At 47.2% G+C, this 23231-nt stretch overlaps 1 protein-coding gene across 1 annotated transcript in view; it reads right to left on the bottom strand.

The window, feature by feature from the left end:
* The window catches only part of SH3PXD2B (SH3 and PX domains 2B), a 101088-nt gene that overhangs the window by 40368 nt on the left and 37489 nt on the right, over positions 1-23231 (bottom strand). The window contains exons 3-5 of the mRNA XM_026510971.4: positions 19127-19202; positions 12876-12952; positions 1414-1505 (exon numbers count right to left, since the gene is read on the bottom strand). Coding sequence (XP_026366756.1) covers positions 1414-1505; positions 12876-12952; positions 19127-19202 — 245 coding nt within the window. The remainder of the gene's footprint in view (positions 1-1413; positions 1506-12875; positions 12953-19126; positions 19203-23231) is intronic.

Raw genomic sequence — 23231 nt, forward strand, 5'->3', positions numbered from 1 at the left:
CCCTAACTCGGGTATGAGCTTCAGGATCCTGACCAACGGACCAGCTGTTCTGCTGCTGTTTTCATTACTCCCTCAACCAACAACCAAGGCCCATCTGGGACGGATTGCCCACTGTGGCCCCAGAGCCATTCACTGAGCCATTCACTGAGCCCTTGGCAACCTTCCCACCTTCCTTCCACGTCAAAACCTGGCTTGAAGACAGGAAGGTATCACCAGGTAAGTACCTGCCGTGCACCGGACTCTCCTTTATAGTCAGGATGGTGTTTAATCCTCACAACCAAGACGTGATCGAAGTTAGCCAAGACCACTTTACTGATGAGGGAACAGAAGCTCAGAGAAGTCAAGACACTTGTTCAAGGTCATACAGCAGGGAAGGGACAGAGACGTTGGGACCTTTCCCTTCTTTACAGGAAGCCTCTTGGAACTACATACATACACTCCAGCAGGATGCTGGTAGCTTACCGCAGCTGGTACCGTGTGCTTTCTTTGGTGTAGTCTAGGCTACGTTTCGTATTTTTAGTGGCTGTTCTATTTGTGTGTGTGTGTGTGTGTGTGTGTGTGTGTGTGCGCGCGGGAATGCCTGCACCAGCCCCCACCCCCCCTCTGGTCAAAGAGCCTGGCTGGCACGTCTCAGCCCTTCCTGACAGGTGCTGACTATTGCTACTGTGACCCCACGACCGCCCCGCACCTGTGGGCTGGTCTCCCCTCCCGCTCTGCAATTGCTCCATTAGAGAGAACTCTTCTTTCTGCAGATACGCATGGTGGTTCCCCCACAATTAAACTTTTTAAAAAGCACTAAGTGTATGTCAGTGTTTCAGGCTGGCAGGGCCATTGGTGCCATCAACTCCTGGTGTGTAAAGCCAGCAGGCAGGGGGGTGAGAGTCTCTGCAGCGTGCGTGGGCCACCGGGACCAGCAGCTACGCACAGACAGGCACCTGGGAGTGTTTTCTGTCTGCTGTAGGGGCTGCGGTGAACCTTTTGGACAGTGTTAGACCCTGGATGACCAGGATCAAATCTTGGCCCTGGCCCCGTCACTCACGACTGCTGAGAGCTCGTGCAGGTCTTGTCACTCATTCATTCGTATCCCTCAAGGTCATGAGCACATTGGCCCTTGTGGGCAAGGCACCAAGATTGATCTCCTGCACAGGCCTCACCCCAAGGACGCCCAGCCTCCTGCTTCCACCACTCTCCATGCGTGCCTGGTAGGTGCAGGCGTGTAGGGGATTCCAGGAGCGACCCTAGGCCAGCTTCCTTCCCCTGTGACGGCCACGTGAAGCAAGGCCTCACAAGGGCTCAATCAGGGTGGTCAAGTTTAATGTTTTACTTTGCTCTACTCCAATTCCTCTTGGGGCCGGCCTGGGAGCCGAGACAGCCATGAGGGCACACTCTGGGGACGTCCACACACCAACTTACTCTTTGGGGGGATTCAGGTCCTCGGGTCTTGTCTCAAAGAACTGCAGCACCTCATCGCACTGAGAGATATAGGGGGGCAGCTGGATCAGGGCCTGGAGAAGAGACACAAATGAGTCCAAAGGAAGGAAAGGGGTGTCAGGAATGCCATGAGTCAGGGCTTCTCAAACTTGGGTATGATCAGAATCACCCGAAGTGGGGGAGACTGTGAAAACAGACGGCTGGGTCCCACCCCCAGATTTTCTGATTCAGTAGGTCTGGGGCAGGGCCTGAGAATGTGCTGGTTTGGAGACCACACACACATGCATGCGTGCACACACACTGTGTATACACACACACGCACATGTTATGGGCATATCTGAGCGAATAATATGTACACATTTACCTAAAACACTAAACTGGGGACTTCGTGCATGTCATTATTCTTCTGTGACTTCATGTCTACTGGATATTGAGTGTGTCCATTGCACAAATGTATCATACGTTATTGACCCAGCTGCCTACTGGTGAACACTCGGCTGGTTTCCAGCACGCCCGCAAGCATGTCTTAACTCATGGATCTGCAGTGTTACAGTGAAGGCACTGCTTTATGATTTGGGTAGAGGTTACGAGTTCCCGAGTTATCGAGGGGTTGAAACATCTGGTATCTGTCACCACCCCAGTCCATACTAATTTGCCATCCTGGCTCATCAGTTAAAGGAGCCTCAGATGCCTGCCAGCAGGCTGGATAAGGAGCGGGGGGAGGATGGACATGCTCTCTGGGCCCAGCTCCGCACTGGTGTCTGTGCCCGATACGAGAGAAGGATGGGGTGCGTCCTGATCCTGAAAGGGTATGAAACTAAGAGGAAGCTCCATCATGAATGAACAGCTCAGATCTTTATTTAAGCCCCTTCTGGCCCAGGTCCTGAGGATGCAGATCGCGGTGCAGGAGAGCTGCGTCATGCACACATTCTCCTGCAGGGAGCGCTCCTGCGCACACGCACAGATGTAAATTTCACGGGCAATTCTGCCAGCCCTTTCAGCCCACCAGTGCATGCACCGGAGGCAGCCAGGACTTGGCTCCTCTCCACAGAAGGCCTCAGTTCCTGGGTGCCTCTCAGGTGCCTCCTGCAAATGCTGAGTGAGTTGGGAGTGGAAAAAAACACGTCTTGTATTTTCTATAACAAGCCTCTCAAAGCTCACCTCCCATCCACCCCCTGCAAAGTGATGCTCCGACCCTACTACTGGGCTACGATGGACTGATGGAGAGACGGATGGGGGTCTCCAAGGGTACCTTGCTCTGGGCTTCAGGGGCATTTTGATTTATTTTTCTGATTTTTAAAAAGTTTTAATCGTGGTAAAACACACATAAAATTTGCCACTTAATCGTTTTTTTTTAAGTAAGGCTTCACACCCCATGTGGGGCTCAAACTCATGACCCGGACACCAAGAGTCACATGCTGTACAGACTGAGCCAGCCAGACACCCTATCATCTCGAGCATTTTTAAGCTCACAGTCCAGTGGCATTAAGTGCATTCGCTTTGTTGTGCAGCCATCCCCACCATCCATCCCCAGAAAGCCTTCTATCTTGCAAAACCGAAGCCCTGTACCTATGAAATAATTCCCCCTCCCCCCAGCTTCTGGCAACCATTCTACCTTCTGTCTGTATGGATTTGACGACTCTCAGTACCTCGTATAAGTGGAATCGTACAATATTTGTCCTTTTGTGATGGGCTGCTTTTATTTAGCTAATAGCCTCAAGGTTCATCTATGCTGTAGCAGGTGCTGGAATTTCCTTCCTTTTCAAGGCTGAATAATATTCCACTGTATGGAAAGGCCACATTCTGTTTATTCATTCACCCACTGATGGTCACCTGGGTAGCTGACCTATACAGCATTTGAGACTGGCTCTGACTTGAAGCCAAACCCCCAGGTCCGAGCTGTCTCAGATCTAAGGTGGATGAATGCGTGAGGTCAGTGGACGTGTTTTAGGAGTGTGATTTTCCTAGTCACTGTCCCAGCTCTGCCTTCTGGGGTGCAGGGCCTGCTATTTGTGGCTCATTGATTTTACTGAAGTAGTATTGCTCTGCAGCAAATCCCCAGGGACTGATCTTTTCCAGGCCAGAGGCAGAGAGGCCAAGAGGGAGAGAGCAGGCACTTCCCTCCCCCGCCTCTGGCTTCTGACCTCCTTCTCTTTCTGGTTTGGAGGATTCATTCCGCCTGGGATGAGCTGCTGTCTGGGGGGGGCCCGTGGGTCTCTCTGTCCTCTGAAGTCCTGCAGTTCGTACAGTTAGAACCACATAATGAAGGAGCTGATTATATGCTGGGCCGTGGTGTGTCCTGGCTGCTGTGTGTGCAGAAATTTTGTGGCCGCCCGCAGACTGCGATAACACCGTTTCCTCATGTCAGCTCAGCTCTCGACAGCTCCCAAAACGCACTCGTCTGACAGGACGACATTCCATGTCATCCTGGGAGGGCTGGCCCATTTCAGAGATGGGGCAATGGCAGCCCTGGAGAAGCAGGTAGGGCTGGAGAGCCCACACTGGCCGACTCCAGCTCCTCTACCCGGAACCCACAGAGGACAGGGGTATGAGGCTGTTCCTCCTGCCCCTTCCCTACGGGTCTAGCTAGATAGTGCTGGGGAGCCCCTGATACCTGGTTGAAAGTATTCACTGGATCAATGCCATGAGGGAAAGGCCTGGATGTGGCCACCTGGCCCCGTATGGGGAGGGCAGGGTGGGCCCTGACGTGGCCACGGCCTCCACCTATGGGGGGCTTCCCAGGGTGCTCCCTGCTGAAATAAGCAGAGGCTCTGAAAGGACCCGTGAGGGAAGGGACAACAAGGCCCATGGAAACCTCCTGGCCATGCCAAGTTCCCTTTTGGTTTTGAGCAATTCCTAGGAAGTAAAAGCCAAACCCCAAACCATAAAATACAGCCAAGTTACTAATAAAAGGCGGCACTGAATGCTTTGATGTTTGCCCCTTTCATTTTGGAAGGACAGGCTAACAGTAAAAACATGACCTGGGGCAGAGAAATAATTCTGCTTCTGAAACACTCCAGAACTGTCTTGTGTCCGGTCAGTAAAAACAAAGAACCACAGTTCCAGGAAAACTCAGTTCTGTCCCGGAGAGAATCCTGGCCCTTTGGATAGATGTGGCTGGTGATGCAGGGACAAGAGGAGAGGTGAGCAGAACACGTCCTGTTTGTTGAGAGTCATGAGAAAAGGTCAGATAGACCCAGCTCCCGATTCTGGCTCTGGCCATGTCCCACCACCTCTCCGAGCCTCAGTCTGCTCACCTGTGAAATGAAAATCGCGAACACCCACCTTGGAAGGTTGTGCTACAGAATAAGTGAGGAAGTGGCTTTAAGATTTCCATCATACACTAGCTGCCTGACAACATTAACTCCTTGTCTCCTGGGACTGTATCAATCAAGTACAGTAGTGTGGTGGTTCCCGGAGGTGATCACAGAACCGGCAAGATGGCTCTGTTAAGTGACAATGCCTCGCCTAGTGAGGGAGTTTTCTCAGTTCTTTCAATCCTCTTGAACTTCAAAATTATGCCCCAGAGAATCACCACGTCTCTCCCTTTATATTTTTAAAATTTTATTTTAGTGTGATAAGAACACTCAGCACGAGATCTACCCTTGTGACAAATTTTAAGCGAGCCACAGTATTGTTGGGTGTCATACAGTCTATCTCTAGAGCTCACTCCTCTTGCTTGACTGAAACTTTATGCCTGTCGATTAGTAAGTCCCCATCTTTCTGTCCCTCCAGCCCCCCGCAACCACCATGCTGCTCTGTGATTCTGAGTTTGACTATCTCGGATCACGTAAGTGGAATCACGTAGTATTTTATCTTTCTGTGACTGGTTTATTTCACTTCGCGCACCATCCTTAAGGTCCGTCCACATTGCGAGTATTGCTGAATACCTTTTTTAAAGGCGGGATAATATTGTGTCGTGTGTATACACAACGATCAGGTTGTTTCTACGTCTTGGCTATGAGGAACAGTGCTGCCACCAGCATGGGAGTGCTATCTCTCCTCCAGATCCTGACTTCGGTTTCTCTGGATGTATACCCAGAAGTGGGATTGCTGGATCACATGGTAGCACTATTTTTAATTTTTTTTAAGAACTTCCATACTGTTTTTCATAGCGGCTGCATTTCGTATTCCCACCAACAGTGCGCAAGCATTCCAATTTCTCCATATTCTTACCAATGCTTGTTTTTTGTTTTTGTTTTTTTTTAATAACAGCCATCCCGACAGGTGTGAGGTGATATCACATTGTGGCTTTGATTTGCATTTCCCTGATGATGAGGGACGTTAAGCAGTTTTTCATATACCAGCTGATCATTTGTGTATCTTCTTTGGAGAAATGTCTATTCAAGGTCTTAGCCCATTTTTAAATCAGGTTATTGGCTTTTTTTTTTTTTTTTTTTTACGATTGAGATATATGGGTTCTTTATATATTTGGACATTGGCCCCTTGACAGATATATGACTTGCAAATATTTTCTCCCATTTTGTTTGTTGCTTTTTTACTCTGTTATATCCCTTGTTTTGCAGCCTTTTAGTTTGATGTAGTCCCGCTTGTTTATTTTTATTTCTGTTGCCTCTGCTTTTGGTATATCCATGAAATCACTGCCAAGAGCCCTCAAATAAATCCGCACATATGGGCAACTGGTCTTTGACAAAGGCACCGAGAACATACAGTGGGGAAGGGACAGTCTCTTCAACAAACGGTGCCGCGAGAACAATATCCACGTGCAAAAGAATGACACTGGGCCCTTATCTTATACCGCATGCAAAAATCCACTCCAAATGGACTGAAGACTTAAACATAAGACCTAAAACTGGGAATTCCTGGAAGAAAAAGCTTTTCTAACTTGCCTCTTTTTTTTTTTTTTAAAGATTTTATTTATTTATTTGACAGAGGTAGAGACAGCCAGTGAGAGAGGGAACACAAGCAGGGGGAATGGAGAGGAAGAAGCAGGCTCCTAGCGGAGGAGCCTGATGTGGGACTCGATCCCAGAACGCCAGGATCACGCCCTGAGCCGAAGGCAGACGCTTAACCGCTGTGCCACCCAGGCGCCCCTCTAACTTGCCTCTTAAGAGCAGGACCAGTTGGGGCGCCTGGGTGGCTCAGTCAGTTGAGCATCCAACTCTTGGTTTTGGCTCAGGTCATGACGTTATGGATCATGGGGCTCCCTGCTCAGCGGGGGATCTGCTTGAAGAGTCTCTCCCTCTGCCCCTCCCCCAGGCCTCACAGGCACACTCTCTTAAAATAAATAAATAAACCTTAAAAAAGAAAAAAGAAAAAGAGCAGGACCAGGCAGTGTGGGGCCTCAGGTCGGCAGGCAGCAACAGTGGGCTAGATTTTAAAGATATATTCTTTGTTGCTATTGTTTCATTGCTCTTACTTTTATTTTTATGGCAAGTTTTAGCAGTTTTATATTATGGTATATTATGCAATTTTCTCTAAAATATATATTTTTAAGAAGTTAAAAAAGTTAATTAATTTTAATAATAATAATAGCACAGGTGGTAGCACACAGTAAAAATCTTGACAGGAGTTCTCAAACGGCTGGAGTCTGATAAACACTGCTATTAGACTGCCTATCATTTACTTAAAAATACTACAGTATGTGCAAACATGCTCGCGTGTGTGTGTGTGCGTGTGCGTGTGTTAGATTTAAGCTACACCCCAAAGACAGTCAGTTAAAACCTGAAGTATCTTCATCGGAAACGAACACTTTGGCAAGTAAAGAACTCTAATCACAAGTCCTCAGTCTAGAAAAGGCTACTTTGTGGCTTCCGTGATCTTGACCTCTGACCAACACCATAGCCTTTATTCACCAGCATGACAGTTGTTAGAAATCGTACTCTTTACCGGCGAAATGAGGGATGTTCTAGAAATATTCTCAGATTCTCTGGCGCTTGCCTGAAAAGAACGTGGCAAGTCCATCCTCCAAAATGGTGCACTGGGTCTAGGATTCTGAATCCTCTGTGTTCTGTCTCTTCTAGGGGATTTTACTGTCAGACCAGGGTGGGATTAGCTGATCCTGGCACTGGGATATCATTCCATTTGTCTCGAGGAAATGTCCATGCAAAGTGGTGAATACCAGACTGACAGCTGGTATTTCAGTAAGCTTACAGAACAAGTTGAGAGGCTGTTCAGGAAGCTGCTTGATAATAAATGCTTGTATATGTGGCAGAATTTGGCCAAGTCTTGTTTTCACTGTGTTCTTCAATGAACAGAAGTTCTTAAATTTAATGTAGTCAAATAAATCAATCTTTTTATGGTCGGTACTTTGTGTCTTTAAAAAGCCCTCTATACCTAGAGATTATAAAGTTTTTTCCCCCTATTTTTATCTTCTAAAACCTTTTATACTATTGCCTCTTACATTTAGGTCTCTAATTTCCTTGGAAATGATTACCTGTGTGGTGTGAGGAAGGGGTTAGTTACTGTTTGTTTGCTTGTTTGTTTGTTTCCCATAAGGATTCCCACTTACTGAGGAATCCAACGTTTCCTCAATGACCTGCAAGGCTGCCTTTGCCAGTATTAAAGTGGCCAAATACACACGGGTCTGTTTCTGGCTTCTCTATTTTGTTCCAATGGTCTGCCTATCCTTGTGCCAACACCACACTATGTAAATTACTGTAACTATAATAGGTCTAGTAGAGCAGAAAGTTTCTTCCTAGTTGGAATTAGGTTTGGGATACCTACAGCCTTTGTCTATCTTTACCTACTGGAGACTACCAATTTCTACTAAAATAAAGCTAATAGTTATAGATTAAATTGGCTTAAGTCAGCTCACAACGTCAATAACAGATACTCAAATGTTAAGTGAAAGTCTGTGTAGTCTGTAAAAGATTTTGCAGACTTTGTGAATAAATAGTTTCATCTCCTTCCAGGAGGGCAGTTCCCTTGAAGCCAAGCCAGGGAATTTGGCCAAACCAAACCCCAAAATATCTGCTCTGCTCATGATGCATTAATAGCAGGAGTGGTAACTTCCATGTGGCTCATATGACATAAGCTGTTTCTTCCCTATGGCGAATCCAGGTGAATTCATGATCTCTATACCATTCCAAGCACCAGCCAGATGCAGGCAGCTGCTGCTATCTCTTTTTATTTCACGGTTTTTTAAAAAAGATTCATTTATTTATTTTGGGGTCAGAGGGAGAGGGAAAGAGAGGGAGAGAGAGAGAGAACCTCAAGCAGACCCTCTGCTGAGCATGGAGCCCAACACGGGGCTCCATTCCACGACCCCTGACATCACGACCTGAGCTAAAAGCAAGAGCTGGACGCCCAACCGCCTGAGCCACACAGGTGCCCCTCATTTCAGGATCTTGAATCTCCTTCTCCAAATCAAATATTTGTGGATTCGTGAAGCCCTGGGTGTGAGGAAAGTGTCACTCTGGGGAGAAGCTGGGTGGGCTGGGGTAGAAGCAGGATAGCACACTTTGGGCTGAGAGACAATAGCTGCTAGGGAAGGTACCAGCTGGAAATCCCCAGCTGGCCAAGGTGACCCCAGAGGTCCAAAGTTCTTGCCAGCAAGGCCTGGACAAAGGACGGTTTAGGCTCTAAAGGTTTAAAAAGACACAAAGAGGAAAAGATCTGAACTTTCCTCTGAGACCTGGGAGGCAGTAGTAGTATCTTTGTGTCTCAGTGACCTTCCCTGCCCTTCACGCCCCAATCCCCTTTTAAGGATATCCTTAGGAGAGAAAGAGAGAGAGAGGCCGTAAGTGGTATATGAGTCCCAAGTCCTAAAAGGCCAGCATTCAACCATCAAATCCTCCAGTACTATGGTTGTAAGTAACTTTGTTGGGCCTCTGTTTCCTCGTCTACACAATGGGAACAATAAAACCTATTTCTTAAGGTTGTTGGAGGGATGAAACGAGGTCATGTCCAGCAAAGAGAAGACAGGAGTGATCAGGAGTGATTTTCTGCCCTTCCATGATGTCTCCTGTCAAGACAAGGGTCATCTATCCCCACACTACCCCCCTTTACATTTTTTTACAGATGTATTGAAGTATAATTTATATACCATAAAATCCACCCATTATAAGTACACAATTCAATGATATTTAGTAAATTATAGAGTTGTGCAACCATCACCACAACCTAGTTTTAGAACTTTTCCATCACCTCAAAAATTTCCCCCACCTATTGTGTGGTCCATCTCTGCCTGCACTGTCCTCAGGCCTCAGAAACCACTGATCTGCTCTCTGTCTCTATAAAGTTGCCTTTTCTGCACATTTCATGTAGATGGAATCATGCAACACGTAGTCTTTTGCATCTGGCTTCTTTTAGCATGACGTGTTTGAGATACATCCAAGTTGCAGCATTTATGAGGATTTCACTGCATTTTATTGTCGGAAATATTCCATTGTATGGGTATTCCACATTTTCTTCATCTGTGAACCTGATGATGGACATTTGGATTGCTTCCAGTTTTTGGCTATTATGAATTAGTACGGCTATGAACATGTACATCCAAGTCTTTGTGTGGACGTAAGTTTTCAATTCTCTAGAGCAGATACCTAAGAGTGGTCATATGGTAAATTTCACTTGTGGAAGAAAGTGCCGAACTATTTTCCAAAGTGACTTTCCATCATGTGTCCCCACCTGAACAAAGACTCCCATTTCTCCATATCCCCACCAGCACTTGGTTTTGTCTATTCTGTGCATTATAGCCATTCCAGTGGCTGTGTCGTTTTCTCATTACGGTTTTATTTTGCATTGCCTAATGATTAATGAAGCTGAACACCTTTTTCATGTGCTTATTAATGATCATGCATCTTCTTGGGTGAAATTTCTATTCAAATCTTTTGTGTTTTTAAACTGGGTCATGTTTATGGGTTGAGTTGTAAGAGTTCTTTATATAGATTCAATGTAAGTCCCTTGTCAGAGATATGATTTACAAATATTTTCTCCTAATCTGTGACGTATCTGTTCATTTTCTTCATGAGATCTTTTTGAAGTACAGAGTTTGGAAGTTTAATGAAGTCCAATTTATCAATTTTTTTTCTTTTGGTGTCATATCTAGGAACTCTCTGCCTAAATCATGCTCATGAAGATTTTCTCCTACGTTTTCTTCTAAAAGTTTTATAATTTTAGAGCTTATATTTAGGAATGTGACCCATTTTGAGTTGATTTTTGTGCATGGTGTGAGGTAGGGATCCGACTTAATTTTTTTCCTTTTTTTTGGCATATGGATGTTCTATTATCCCACACTGTTAAAAAGATTATTCTTTTCCTACTGAATTTCTTGGCACCATTGCTGAAAATCAATTGACCATAAATTTCACAGAAGTTTATTTCTAGGCTCTCACTTTTGTTCCACTGATCTGCATGCCTATCTTTATGCCAGTACCACACTGTTCTTGATTATTGTAGCTTTTGCAGGAAGTTTTGAAATGGGTACTACAAGCCTCTAATTTTGTTCTTCTTTTTCATAATTGTTTTGGCTATTTGGGGTTTCTTGCATTTCTCCATACAATTTAGGATCAGCTTGTTAATTTCTATAAAAAAGCTTACCAGGATTTTGACAGAGAGATTATATTGAATATATAGATCAATTGGGGAAGAACTGCCATTTTATTTTATTTTATATCTTTTTGTTATTATTTGTTTGTCACTGGGATTTGTGGGGTTTTTTTGTTTGTTTGTTTTTTGGTATTTCCAATCCTGTCCTTTGTCCATTTCCCCCGTATGGTTGTTTGTCTTTCTCAGATCAATTTCTACAAATTCCACATATATAAAATACACACACACACAACATGTTCTCATTAAGAAATTCATCCTGACCCCCAAAGTCTAATTTATTCTAGATTTTTTTAAGTTTTCATTTAAATTCCAGTAGTTAACATTCAGTGTAATATTAGTTTTAGTGTACAATACAGTGATTCAGCACTTCCATACTTCACCACAGCAAGTGCACTCCTTAATCCCCATCACTATTTCACCCATCCCCCCACCCCTTCACCTCTGGCAACCATCAGTTTGTTCTCTATAGTTAAAAGTCTGTTTCTTGGTTTGCCTCTTTTTATCCCCCCCTTTGCTTGTTTGTTTTGTTTCTTAAATTCCACATATGAGTGAAATCATATGGTATTTGTCTTTCTCTGACTTATTTCACTTAGCATAATACTCTCTAGTTCCATCCATGTCATTGCAAATGGCAAGACTTTGTTCTTTTTAATGGCTGAGTAATAAGAATTGCCATTTTAACACTACTGAGTCTTCTAATCCATGAGTATGGAATGTCTCTCCATTAATTTAGAGCTGATTTAATTTCTCTCAACAGTGTTTAGTAGTTTCAACGTACAAAACTTGCACTTCTTTTATTAAATTTATTCCTATGTATTTTATTCTTTTTGATGTTATTGTGAATGGAGTTATTTTCTTAATTTCATTCTTGGATTGTTCATGCTTAGTGTTTAGAGGTACAACTGATTTTTTTTTTTATAAGGAAAGATTTTTATCTTTTATTTTTTTTCAGGTAGGCTCCATTCCCAATGTGGGGCTTGAACTCACAACCCTGAGATCAAGAGTCTCACACTCCACCGACTGAGCCAGCCATGTGCCTCTACAATTGATTTTTTATATTGATTTTGTACCCTGTGATCTTATTAAACTCATTTATTAGTTCTAGTAGTTTTTTTTCCTCGTGGATCCCTTATGATTTTCTACCACAGAATCATGTCATCTGTGAATCAAGGCAGTTTTATTTCTTCCTTTCTGAACTGTATGCCTTTTATTTTTATTTTTTTTTTTTTGCCTGCTTACACTGGCTAGAACCTCCAGGAAAATGTAGGAGAGAAGTGAGAAGAACAGATATACTTGCTTTGTTTCTGCTCTTTGGGAGAGACAGCATTTGCTGCTCCATCGTTAAGGCGTTTCTTGCTATTCCCACCCTTCTCTGATCAGAGCTGCTAGTGATTTTAAGTTAGAGAAATAAATACTAAAGATAACAAGGAATAGCATGCTTCTTTCCCAACCATAGCCGCAAATCAAAGATCTAGCCAAAAGGCAGGCCCCTTGTGGTTTAGAACATTCAAGGGATTGGAAGCCAGCTGCACTGTCCAATGACAGGGACTGACTAATTTCTGGAACATTCACACTCAGTGAAATACTATGCAGCCATTTAAAGTAGACTCAAGAAGTGGTTTTTATAGCCTGGGGAAATTCTTATATCACAACATTAAAGAAAAAAGAAACACAACTAAATTAACACATATGGGATGGTGCCAACACCATAAAGAAATGCATGTAGAGAGAAAAACGAGAAAGAAGACACATAGAAACCTTAATAACTATCGCCTCTGAGGACTCATGGGTGGTTGATTTTCTGGTTTTACATTTCTTTCAACTGCAGATTGCTCGCAATGACTATTTTGTAGCCAGAAAGGGAAAAGAAGAAAAGAAACAATCCAAAGGGAAGACACAAGACACAGGGAAGTGTTAGCGTTTCTTAGACTCACCTTACAGTACTCATCAATCGGTATGAGGCGTTTGACGGCCACGTCCCGGATGTGGCTCCGTCGGAAGAGAATTTTGCCTGCAGGAGAGGAGAGCATGTGTGGCATTATAAGGGGGCAATGACAAGTTCTCACCAAACCTGGAGGGGGCGGATGTGGCTGCCTCTGGTAGGCGTGAGTGGTACCCAAATTCCTGGCTTCCATTTATATCCCCTGCTGGATGTCCACAGGGCCTGCATGACCCCATGCATGGTCCTCCAAAGCCTTGTTCACAGCTCAAGTGCAAGGGCTTGAGGGAGTGGGGCCCAGGAGGCAAGTTCTGGTGAGATAAGGGAGGCTCGATCAATCCCAGGGAAAGAAAAGACTCCTACCAGATGAAGAAGGCCAGATCTGATGATCGAACTCTTGGGTTCTCAGATGGGATGAGCAGTAGAGCACTCCTGACATGCCCAACCTAACAGCTCAGCCTCCTTTCCTCCTCTGTCTACCTACACCTAATGTAGTCTTAGGTTCTGCGAATACTCCACACTCTTTCATTATTCTGTGCCTTTCCCTCTGGCTGGAATACCTTCCCCATCCAACCTCACCCACCAAACCAGCTGAGAAACTTTTACGTAGTTCAAATGGATTAAGAGTTCCTGTCTCTTTCTGATAGCACACATTGTCGATTTGTATCTTCTTCTTTCCTCCTAATCACGGGGCTCTGCACACATAGGATTTGACTGACCTTGATCAATTTTGTACCCTCACCACATGGCACTCATACTCGATGAATGTATAAAGGTGGATTCCACTTGCCAAGGTGACAAATCCTTCCAATTGCTTCCCCAAACAGCTGTTTGTAATGGAAGGGTTCCAAGTGTTCCTACCTCACCCAAAGCCAACTGAGAATCAATTTCCTACTTTATCCTGAGCACCGGATGTGGTACCAGAGCTCCCAGTGTGATGCGTGGGCAGGTCACAGGCAAAGACAAGTATATAAATGATGCCACCGAGGGCGTCTGGAAGCATCCAAGATACTAAAATGCTATGGGTGAGGTTTGTTTAAAGCGAACTGTTGAGTTTCCATGAGTCTAATAGGGGAGAGTCATGGGGAGATGGTGGCCAAGGGCATGCACTGACCATTAAGACGGCTTGGCCTCACCATTCTGGACCTGTCACAGTGGCAGGGGCAGGCAAAATCAGCAATAAGACACTGGGGGGGGGGGGAAGGTGGGAGAGGGAGATAAGCCCCTCTGCCAAGCTTTTGCAGAGTGCCAGGAGGTCTCCAGGGGAGGTTAAAGAGGAGGGCACAGGGAGACCACAGCTTTTCCAACAGCAGAGTACGGAGAGCTATGGAGAGCTTCACCGACTTCTGGTCAGAGGAGGCAGGTCAAGGAGGGGAATCTGGGTCACAAGGCTGGCAGGGCAATGAGAGATCAACCAGTGCTCTAAAATGACTCTGGTGAGGCTGCAATGTCCACAGATCGAGCTGAGGTGAGCAGGAACAGGATGGTAGGAAAGCTCTAAAGGAGTTTTCCTAGGATAGAATTGAAAGGAATGATGGGAAACAGCCTACTGACTCCAAGATTTGCAATGCAAACCAGTAAGGGAGATTTGCACCCAAAAAGCCAATGTGGTTAATCTAACATTTAAAATAATCATACCACCAGCTCTTGATCAAAAGGGTACAATTAGGAAATTAGGTAGATATGGTCAATCTAATGGTGAAGTTTTTTTTTTCCTGCTTAATTTCAACCACTTAAAAAGAAAACAATAACCCACAGTGAGATAAAATACACATTCCTCATGTTCTTTAATAACAGGGAGTCTCCTTTGTTTATTACGGTGATCATTTTAATTCTGCTTATGAGTCAGTCAACGTTGACATACCACGTTTATTAGAAAAGAAAGATCTAGAACAAAATGCATCACAGGGTTCAAAGTGCTTGTCTCCAAGGGGTGGAAGACAGAGCCTTTTTGTTTTCTTCTTTCACATTCCCCAAATTTCCTACCATAAACATGGATTGTTTCTGAAATCAGAAAATTTTCGTGTTGTTTACCATAAAAAAGCAAATTATGCAGCCAAGTGGGGAGGATCTACAACCCAGTGTTCCTGCTTTTATTCATTCGATAGGTAGAGTCTCTCTATGAGCCCTTGACAGGCCAGCGCAGGGGGCCTGCCCTCTTGGCACTGACAGTGAGTGTTTCCCAACAGGGAGGGACCCTGTTGACATTCCGGGTGGGGCAGTCCTTCCCTGTGTGGGAGTGTCCCCCACCCTGCAGGATGTTTTAGCATCCCTGGCCCATCCCCATTCCACCCCCAGTCATTTTGATAATCAAATTACCACCCTCGAGGGTGGGACCGTTAGCAGTTAAGAACCCCTAGGAGAATCTGGAGCCTTTAGGAAAAATAAGGAATGCCTTGCCTGAAGAGAAGTCTCCCACAGTCTATGCTTCCTGCCTCTAATCCGTTTCTCGGAATTGCAGAGGAGTCCCTACCAAAACCATTTTGGACCTATTTTGATATAATGTCCCCTTCTATAAATCAGAGGAAGGGTGGGGAGTGGGGTGTTCAGGCCTCTTACTGGGGAGGCTGTGACCCAACTGAAACAATTCACAATAGGCACGGGGCAAGCACCGGCCCGTGGGAACAGCACAGGCTGGTCCTGGAGTTACCACCTACGAAGAGAATTCACTCAAGGCCCAGCCTACAGGGGCTGAGAGAGAAGCACCTCCAGTGTCTCCTGGGGGTGTGACCCAACAACAAAAGTACCACTCCTCCCCCGTGTGGCCTCAGTGGGATGGGAGTCTCTGGGCATATGGCAGGTGCCCTGCCAGCAAGGGGGACAGGAAGCCCTGTGCAGTGGTGGCACCTGCCGGCGAGGGTGACTGTGCTGCCTTGGGAAATGCATTTACCTCCCAGAGCCTCAGTCTCCTCATCTGTAAAATGGGAGAGCAGCCCTTATTTCTAAGTAGTAACCTCCATGACACACCCAGTACGGGGCTTGGCCCTTTCTAGGTGCTCACAAAAGGGTAATCACTTTTTTTTTTTTTTAATGGGTTAGATGATACTGTCTCATACTCTGCAATTAAGAGGACATGTTCTTTCCTCAACCTGCAGCTTGGTTTCTTAAGACCTCTGAGAGGCTAAGCCATCCTCCAGCCGCAGCAGACCTGGAACCCGGCACAGGCCCTGGGCTGTGGGGCAGAACCATGTGGCCAGTGCCTCCTTGGCTGGGGGCTCTGAGTGAAAGGCCAATGGGGCAACGGCCGCTTACCTGCGCCGAAAGGGTTTGTGTGTGAGTTGTGGGGAAGGAGGGTGAGCCTGCCCCGGCAGGCCAGCCTTCCTGGAGTGGAAAGGGTGCTCGGCGGAGAGCACAGCCTTTGGTGGGAACGGGCAGGCCTTTGTTTTCCACAGTGGTGGAAGGCCAAACTGTAAGTCTTCTTTTTCGAGCCACAGCCTCTGCCAAGTGGCTTCCCAGCTCTTGCTGGGATGGAAAATTGCACAGGGCTGCTTCCCCTCCCCCTGCCTTTGTGCTAACAAGAGACTTGCTTTTGTCCTGCTGACGCGGCAGTCTTGGCAGAAAACGGACCCCTAGGAGAGGGGATGTGCCTCCCGCGTATCCCTGCCTTTGGCCTTGGCCAAGGCCTCAAAGACGAGCTAAGAGGTGGGACACAAAGGGATGCTCTGGGGTCCTGGGGCCCAAGCACACCCCTCCGAGCAGCAAGTGGGTGCCCTGCACAGGGAAAATGGGGCTGAGTCTCCGAGAACAGCATTTTCATAAATTCGTGGGTGGAAGGATTCCGTAACCATGAAAGCTTTCAGGGACTTGGGCGAGGGTCAGCTCAAGTTCTTCCCTGTCCTGGGAAGTTTTTTCACAGCTGGCTTCTGCCTTTCATCCAGTAAAGAGCTATAACTCAGTACTTTCCTTTTCTTCCTTGAAGAAGAAAAACACCTACATTTGGAGCCCAGTTCAACCTGAATATTCAGATTGATCATTTAAGTATGACTCTGATACGAATACCAAGAAATTCCCACGGAATGTCCCAGGATTCTGTTTTTGACTTTGGCAAAGAACCCACTATGTGCCAGGGAGAGCAGCTTTGTGAAGCAGGAGTCATTGTCCCGTTTCACAGATGGAGAAAGTGAGGCTTGGGGGCAGGGGACTGTCATCTGCTTGAGGTCACAGGACCGGGTCTGTTGGAGTCCGAAGCACGCGCTCTGGTGTTGCGTTGGTACGCTGGGTTTTCGCCAATAGGAAACACATTCCAGTGTGACTGCACACTTTCTCCATGGAAGAACTAAAAACATTAGCTTTTTTAGGCAAATGATTCTCCCAGTCGATGGGGCCTGGCAAATACGTCTACCCTGTCTCTAACCCCACTCAGTGATGCTGATATCTGGAAGGACCACTCGACCTGCCGACTGCAGAGTCCTGGAGTAGGGCGGGGAGGAGAGTAGGCTCCCCGGAGTCCCCCTCCTCTCTGGGCCTGCTCCCTTGTCGGCAAAATGGAAAAGATCTAAAGGGTCCTTCCAGCTCTAAATATTCGTGATTTAGGGCAACTGTCAGTTTGCTGATTATCTGTACATAGAAATAATAGTTAAGTGCTTGACTCCTGCTAGTTATGTGCCGCTTAGTTAGCCCTCACAACAATGCTACCATTTAAGGATGACTATTAACTCCGATTTGCAAATGCAGAATGAAACTCTGTGTGCTTAAATAATTTACCGAAGGTAACAGTGGACGAGCGGGGGCACTGGGATTTGAACTTGGGCTGTTTGACTTCAGGCATGAATTTTGGAGCCAGTCAAAGCTGTGTTTGAAGCCCAGCTCTGCTATTTGTGCAAATGATTCTAATTTCTCTGAGCCTCAATTTCCTCATCTATAAAATGGGCACAGGGTTGACGAAATAAGGTAATGAATGTAAAGCACTTAGCCCCATGACTGGCCTACAGTAGACATCCAATATTATTACTTGAAGCAATAACTCTGGTTTGGGTAGCCCATTTTTTTGAGCTGTAAGTCTTAATACTATTCCTTTGGTAAGGAATTGTTTTAGGGGAAAAGGAACACTTAAGGTCTTAAGGGCAGGGATCAGCCTGGGTATTAACTCCTCCAAGTGCCTGGAGGAGCGCCTGGCCCTCAGCAGGTGCTTGGTAGCTGTGGCACATAGGCAGGCAGAATTTCTAAAACGGGGGGCGCCTGGGTGGCACAGCAGTTAAGCGTCTGCCTTCGGCTCAGGGCGTGATCCTGGCATTATGGGATCGAGCCCCACATCAGGCTCCTCCGCTATGAGCCTGCTTCTTCCTCTCCCACTCCCCTGCTTGTGTTCCCTCTCTCGCTGGCTGTCTCTATCTCTGTGGAATAAATAAATAAAATCTTAAAAAAAAAAAAAAAGAATTTCTAAAATGGACCCCCACAGAAGTCCCATCCTCATCCCCAGAGCCCCAGAGCCTATGCATATGATGAGATCTCACTCCTGGGATCATGTTATAACACAGGCCACAGTTCACTTTAAGAGAGGGAAATTATTCTGGATTAGTTCGGTAGGTATAACGTAATCGCATGGGTCCTTAAAAGCAAACAGCTTTCTCCGACAGGTGGCAGAAGTGGAAGTCAGAGAGATTCAAAGCACAGGCAAGATTCAATGCCCCATTGCCAGCTTGAAGATGGATAAGGAATGCAGGCAGCCTCTGGAAGCTGAGGGGTCCCTGGCTGAGAGCCACCAAAGAAACACATATTCTCCTTACCTAGCCGCAAGGAATTGAATTCTGCCAACAACCTGAATGAGGCTGGAAGTGGATTCTTCCCTAATCCTCCAGATAAGAGCCCCGCCTGGCCAAGATGATGACTTCTGCCTTAGGCGACTCTAACCAGAGGACCCAGCAGCACCTGCCTGGACTCCAACCAACTGAACTGTGAGACGATAAATGGGGGTGGTTTTAAGCTGCTAAATTGGTATGAATTCATTACAGGGCAAGAGCAAAGTAACCCTGCAGCCATAACAAAGATGCCGCCCACTACAAAAACTTTATGAGCGCTAATTACTCCCATTGTAGAGACGGAAGAAACGGAGGGTCCTGGAGGTGAAGTACCCTGCCTGAGTCGATGCTGTAGCATCTCACCCAAAGCCCATATTCTTAGGCACTACTTTCTACAAAGGACTGGGACTCTGGTCATTAGGACCATGCCCCAGGAAGCTGAGCTGAGAGATGTGGGGGCTGTCCTGGGGTCCCCAGAGCCCCCTCTGACAGCATGTGTCTCACCCACCTGGCAGAAAGGGAATGATCCGCTGTTTGGGATCCTTCTGTCCTCCTTCCATGGGAAATTTGTCCAACATCTGCATCTAAACAGGGGGAGAAGAGCGAAAACAGAAGCCTTTAATATGATGAATGCATCTCTGACGCTTTAAGGGAAATATGTGAAATATGCGATTTGATATATAAAGGCTCACTGTGTCCAGCTTTTCAGAAACCCAGACTAACGGGGAAGGCAATGTCAATTGGACCAAGAATCTCCATGAAAACAGCTCTCTCTGTCCACAGCCGCCATGTCAGCAAAGGCTCAGAGCTGGGTGGGAGCACTCTCGGTTGTCCTGGGGGCCTCTAGCCACAGGACCAGAAATGTGAACACTACCCCCAGAGCCACCAGAATTCCTTGACAGCAGGCCAATCTGTTTCCTACGAATTGCAGGTTTTGTCAGGTAACAAACCCCTCAGACTCAATTCATCTGCTTATGTCTCTGCCTGTGAGCACAGACACATATGCTCCCCTGCCACACTAGGATTCCCCAGGTGGGCCCAACTCTGTGCTAGGCGCCTGGGGTTCGGAGATGAAAAGACTTGTGGTCTAGAGAGCCCGAAAAGGAAACCGATCATCACAGGGTGGTGAGGAAAGCGCCTTCAGAGGCAGGCGTAGGCTGCTGTGGGGCTGAGAACGAACGGGGCAGAGTCCCCAAACCAGAAACCTTTACTACTGTGATAAACGCCTCTCTGATTTGATGTACAAAATCCCAAGGACCTGTTGCTTGTGGTCCTGGGGAAGTGACAGACCTGGGGTCTCATCTTTAAGTTGGCCATAATGATACCAACGTGCAGCGTTACTTGATGGAGTAAAGCAGGGCCGTGGTAGTGACTGAGGCCGTCATCAGACTTCTGCTCTTCTGCTGAGCGCGCGGTAGATGTCCCCACCCCCTTGCAGTGGGGTGTGGCCACTTAAAGGGGAGCGGAAGACACGTGTCACTCTGGGGTGGGAGAGTTATGAGTGGTCTGTGATTCACCCCCACTTCTTTCTGCCGTGTGACCGGCCACACTGCAGACAGTGGCTTCTCTGCCACTGAGGGCCCAGAGCTCCCAGCAACCTCCGAGCGACACGCAGCCCGAGTGAGAGACGAACCCTTGTCGTACAGAGACTCTCTGTCCTAGCAGCGGAGCCACCCTACTGGCACCTGGGCAGGATTCAAACAGAGGCGAAGGCAGTCTCGAGCCTCCCACGTGAGGGCTGGAATGTGAAAAGCTGCTCATCATTTCTCCTCCAGGAGAAAGTCACCCTGGCATTAAAGATGCCCGTCTGGTAGAAGGAAAGCAGGTCTGAAGAACCTTGGGGCAATAAGCATGGCTGATGCCTGGGGGGAGAGAGGGGAGGCTGGAGGGGCAAGAGAAACAGGTTATCCGTGCCAAGCACGGGCTAGATTCTTTAGACACGTGCTCCCCCTCAATCTCCCGAATACTCCGAGGTGGACACGATTAGCCAGGAAACTGGAGCCCAGAGACGGAAGAAGTCAGCCACGGGCCTGCAGCCAGCCAGCGACGCGGCCAGAGATGGAAGCCCGTGGCTTCTCTGCCGTCACTGCACCTGCCTCGACGAAGCAGCGGGGACAACGAGAACGGATTGCTGCATGGGCCTGGGAAACAGGCTGGGGCTCCCTGCCCTGTTGGGGCTGTCTTCCGTGATGCCCGTGGGTAGGCGGGTCCGCCTCCGCTTGGCCGGCACCCGGAAGGGCTTGCAGAGGCCACAGTCTGATCTCTGGTTTCCCGTTGGCCCTACTCTGTGCTGCATGGCGACGTGACATGCTTGGTCCACCGTCATTCGGCAACTGGAGAGCCCACAGCAGGCCTGCTGGCAAAGGCAGGCTGCTTTCTTTGAATCCAGGAGCTTTTCGATGCTGGCACAAAGCAGGCACTCCACAAAAACTGACCAAAGCAACAAAGGCCACTAAGTGGAACACTACGGGAGACAGCTTCACGTGTTCGCTAAGTGCCCTAGTTAATACTCTTCATAGCATTAATACTAAATAATAGTCACCACCACCAACAGTTGTTTGGCAGTTTACGCTTAGCAAGCCTTTCCGTGCGTGGTTTGATATGACCTTCACAGTGACTCTGTGATACAAATGTATGCCCCCCCCAACCATGTCCCCAGATGGAGAAACTTGGGGGCAGAGAGGGACAGCTGCCAGAGGTCACCCAGCTGAGTGGTGGTCCAGCCAGTTCAAGTACCTTAATCGAATTCCCACACTCCTTCCCTAAGATCACTCTCAAAGGTGGCTTTGGAGTGTCATGCAAGCGTGAAAAATCAGCGTGAGATGAAGTAAGTTTATATTCTCTGCACAGGTGAACAGCATGCTTTCTTTTGAAAAGCGGGGTGATCGATCAGTCTCAGCTACAGAGCCTTTTAGAGAGGATAGGTTTTGCCTAACACCGTCTTTCTTGGTCCTTCTCAATTTTATTTGTTAGGATAATGCTGGAACACTGCTAAAGGGAACTCAGGAGAAAAAAAAAAGGTATGCACCAGTAATCCATCCACCCGACCATGCCCATTCTCCAGTCTCCTGGCTTCCTCCTGAGCCCTGTCTGAAGGAGGCCAGCGGAACAGGCCTCTCCCAGAGCTGCCTGTGGTCTCCAACACTGTGTCTTAGGCCTTTGTCCTGACTTGCTTTTGCGGGGCCCGGAGAGCCAAAGTGTCTCCCCAAATGTTACTTATTCATTTGAGGCAGCAGACCCGGGTTTCATGCCGCGAAGCCTAACCGGACAGTCCCGGGGTTACATCCTGATGCTTCCCTAGCCCCACTGTGTGTCGAGGGCCGGACTCCTCGTCCAGGGAGCCTGAGTTACCATCCGGGGAATGAGGACCACAGCCTGCCTGGCAGGGTCTCTGTGTCTGCAGACACTGAACATGAGCCCTTTGGGGACATACAGGCGCTCAACAACGGATCCCCTCTCCTGGCACTCTGCCCATAAAGAAGACGTGATTCTGAAAGTTATCTGGGAATGATTTTTAGCAGTTTGTGAGGCTGTGTGTTTTTAGAAATCGTGTTAAATATACCACACATAAACTTGACCATCTTGACCGTTCTGAACATAGAATGAGTGGCATTAAGCACATTCGCACGACTGTACAACCATCACTGCCAACCATCTCCAGAACCTCTTCATCATAAGCCGAAACTCTGTCCCCATGGAACACGAACTCCTTATTCTCCTCTCCGAGCCCCTGGCAACCACCGTTCCACCTTCCATCTGTACAAATCTCCTGGTTCTAGGTTCTGCATGTCAGGGAATCGTACGGTATTTGTCCTTTGGTGTCTGGCTCATTCTGCTCGGCACCACGTCCTCGAGGTCCATCCGTGTTGCAGCAGCTGTCAGAACGTCCTTCCTTCTGAAGGCCGAATAACAGTCCATCGCAAGGCTGTGTTTGTTTTTGGTTTTAAAGATTTTACTTATTTATTTGACAGAGAGAGAAAGAGCACAAGCAGGGGGAGTAGCAGAGGGAGAGGGAGAAGCAGACTCCTCTGCTGAGCAGGGAGCCTGACGTGGGGCTCGATCCCAGGATCCTGGGATCATGACCTGAGCCAAAGGCAGACGCTTCACCGACTGAGCCCCCCCGGCGCCCGACAGGGCTATGTTTTAGGGTCAGCAGAACTCCTCAGACTATCCAAGTCCCCTCAGGAGCCAGAGCTTGGTTGTCCAACAGAACTTTCTGCAATAATGGCCACTTTCTCTATCTGCGTGGTCCCTTACTGTAGCCACTAGCCCTAGACGGGGCTCCAAGGCTGAGCACTTGAAACATGGCTCGGGAGACTGAAGAATGGAACTTTTATTTTTATTTAATTCTTATTCATTTAAATAGCCTCACATGACTAGTGCCATCATCACAGACAGTGCAGGGCTGGACTATAACACCCAGTCTCCTCATTTAGCTGTATCCAGTTTTATTTCGCTTTCTTTATCACCCCGCCATTGGTAACAACAATCTAAGATGACTATTTGTAAGGACAGGAGATCAGAGGCCTATGAGCTGGTTTGCTTTTGGTCTGAGCGTGTCCAGGTTCACAGGCCACAAGCTGCTTCTAACCAGAGAGCCGTCATGCTTGGCA

The sequence above is a fragment of the Ursus arctos genome, unplaced genomic scaffold, assembly GCF_023065955.2.
Source record: "Ursus arctos isolate Adak ecotype North America unplaced genomic scaffold, UrsArc2.0 scaffold_15, whole genome shotgun sequence".
Lineage (NCBI taxonomy): Eukaryota > Metazoa > Chordata > Mammalia > Carnivora > Ursidae > Ursus > Ursus arctos.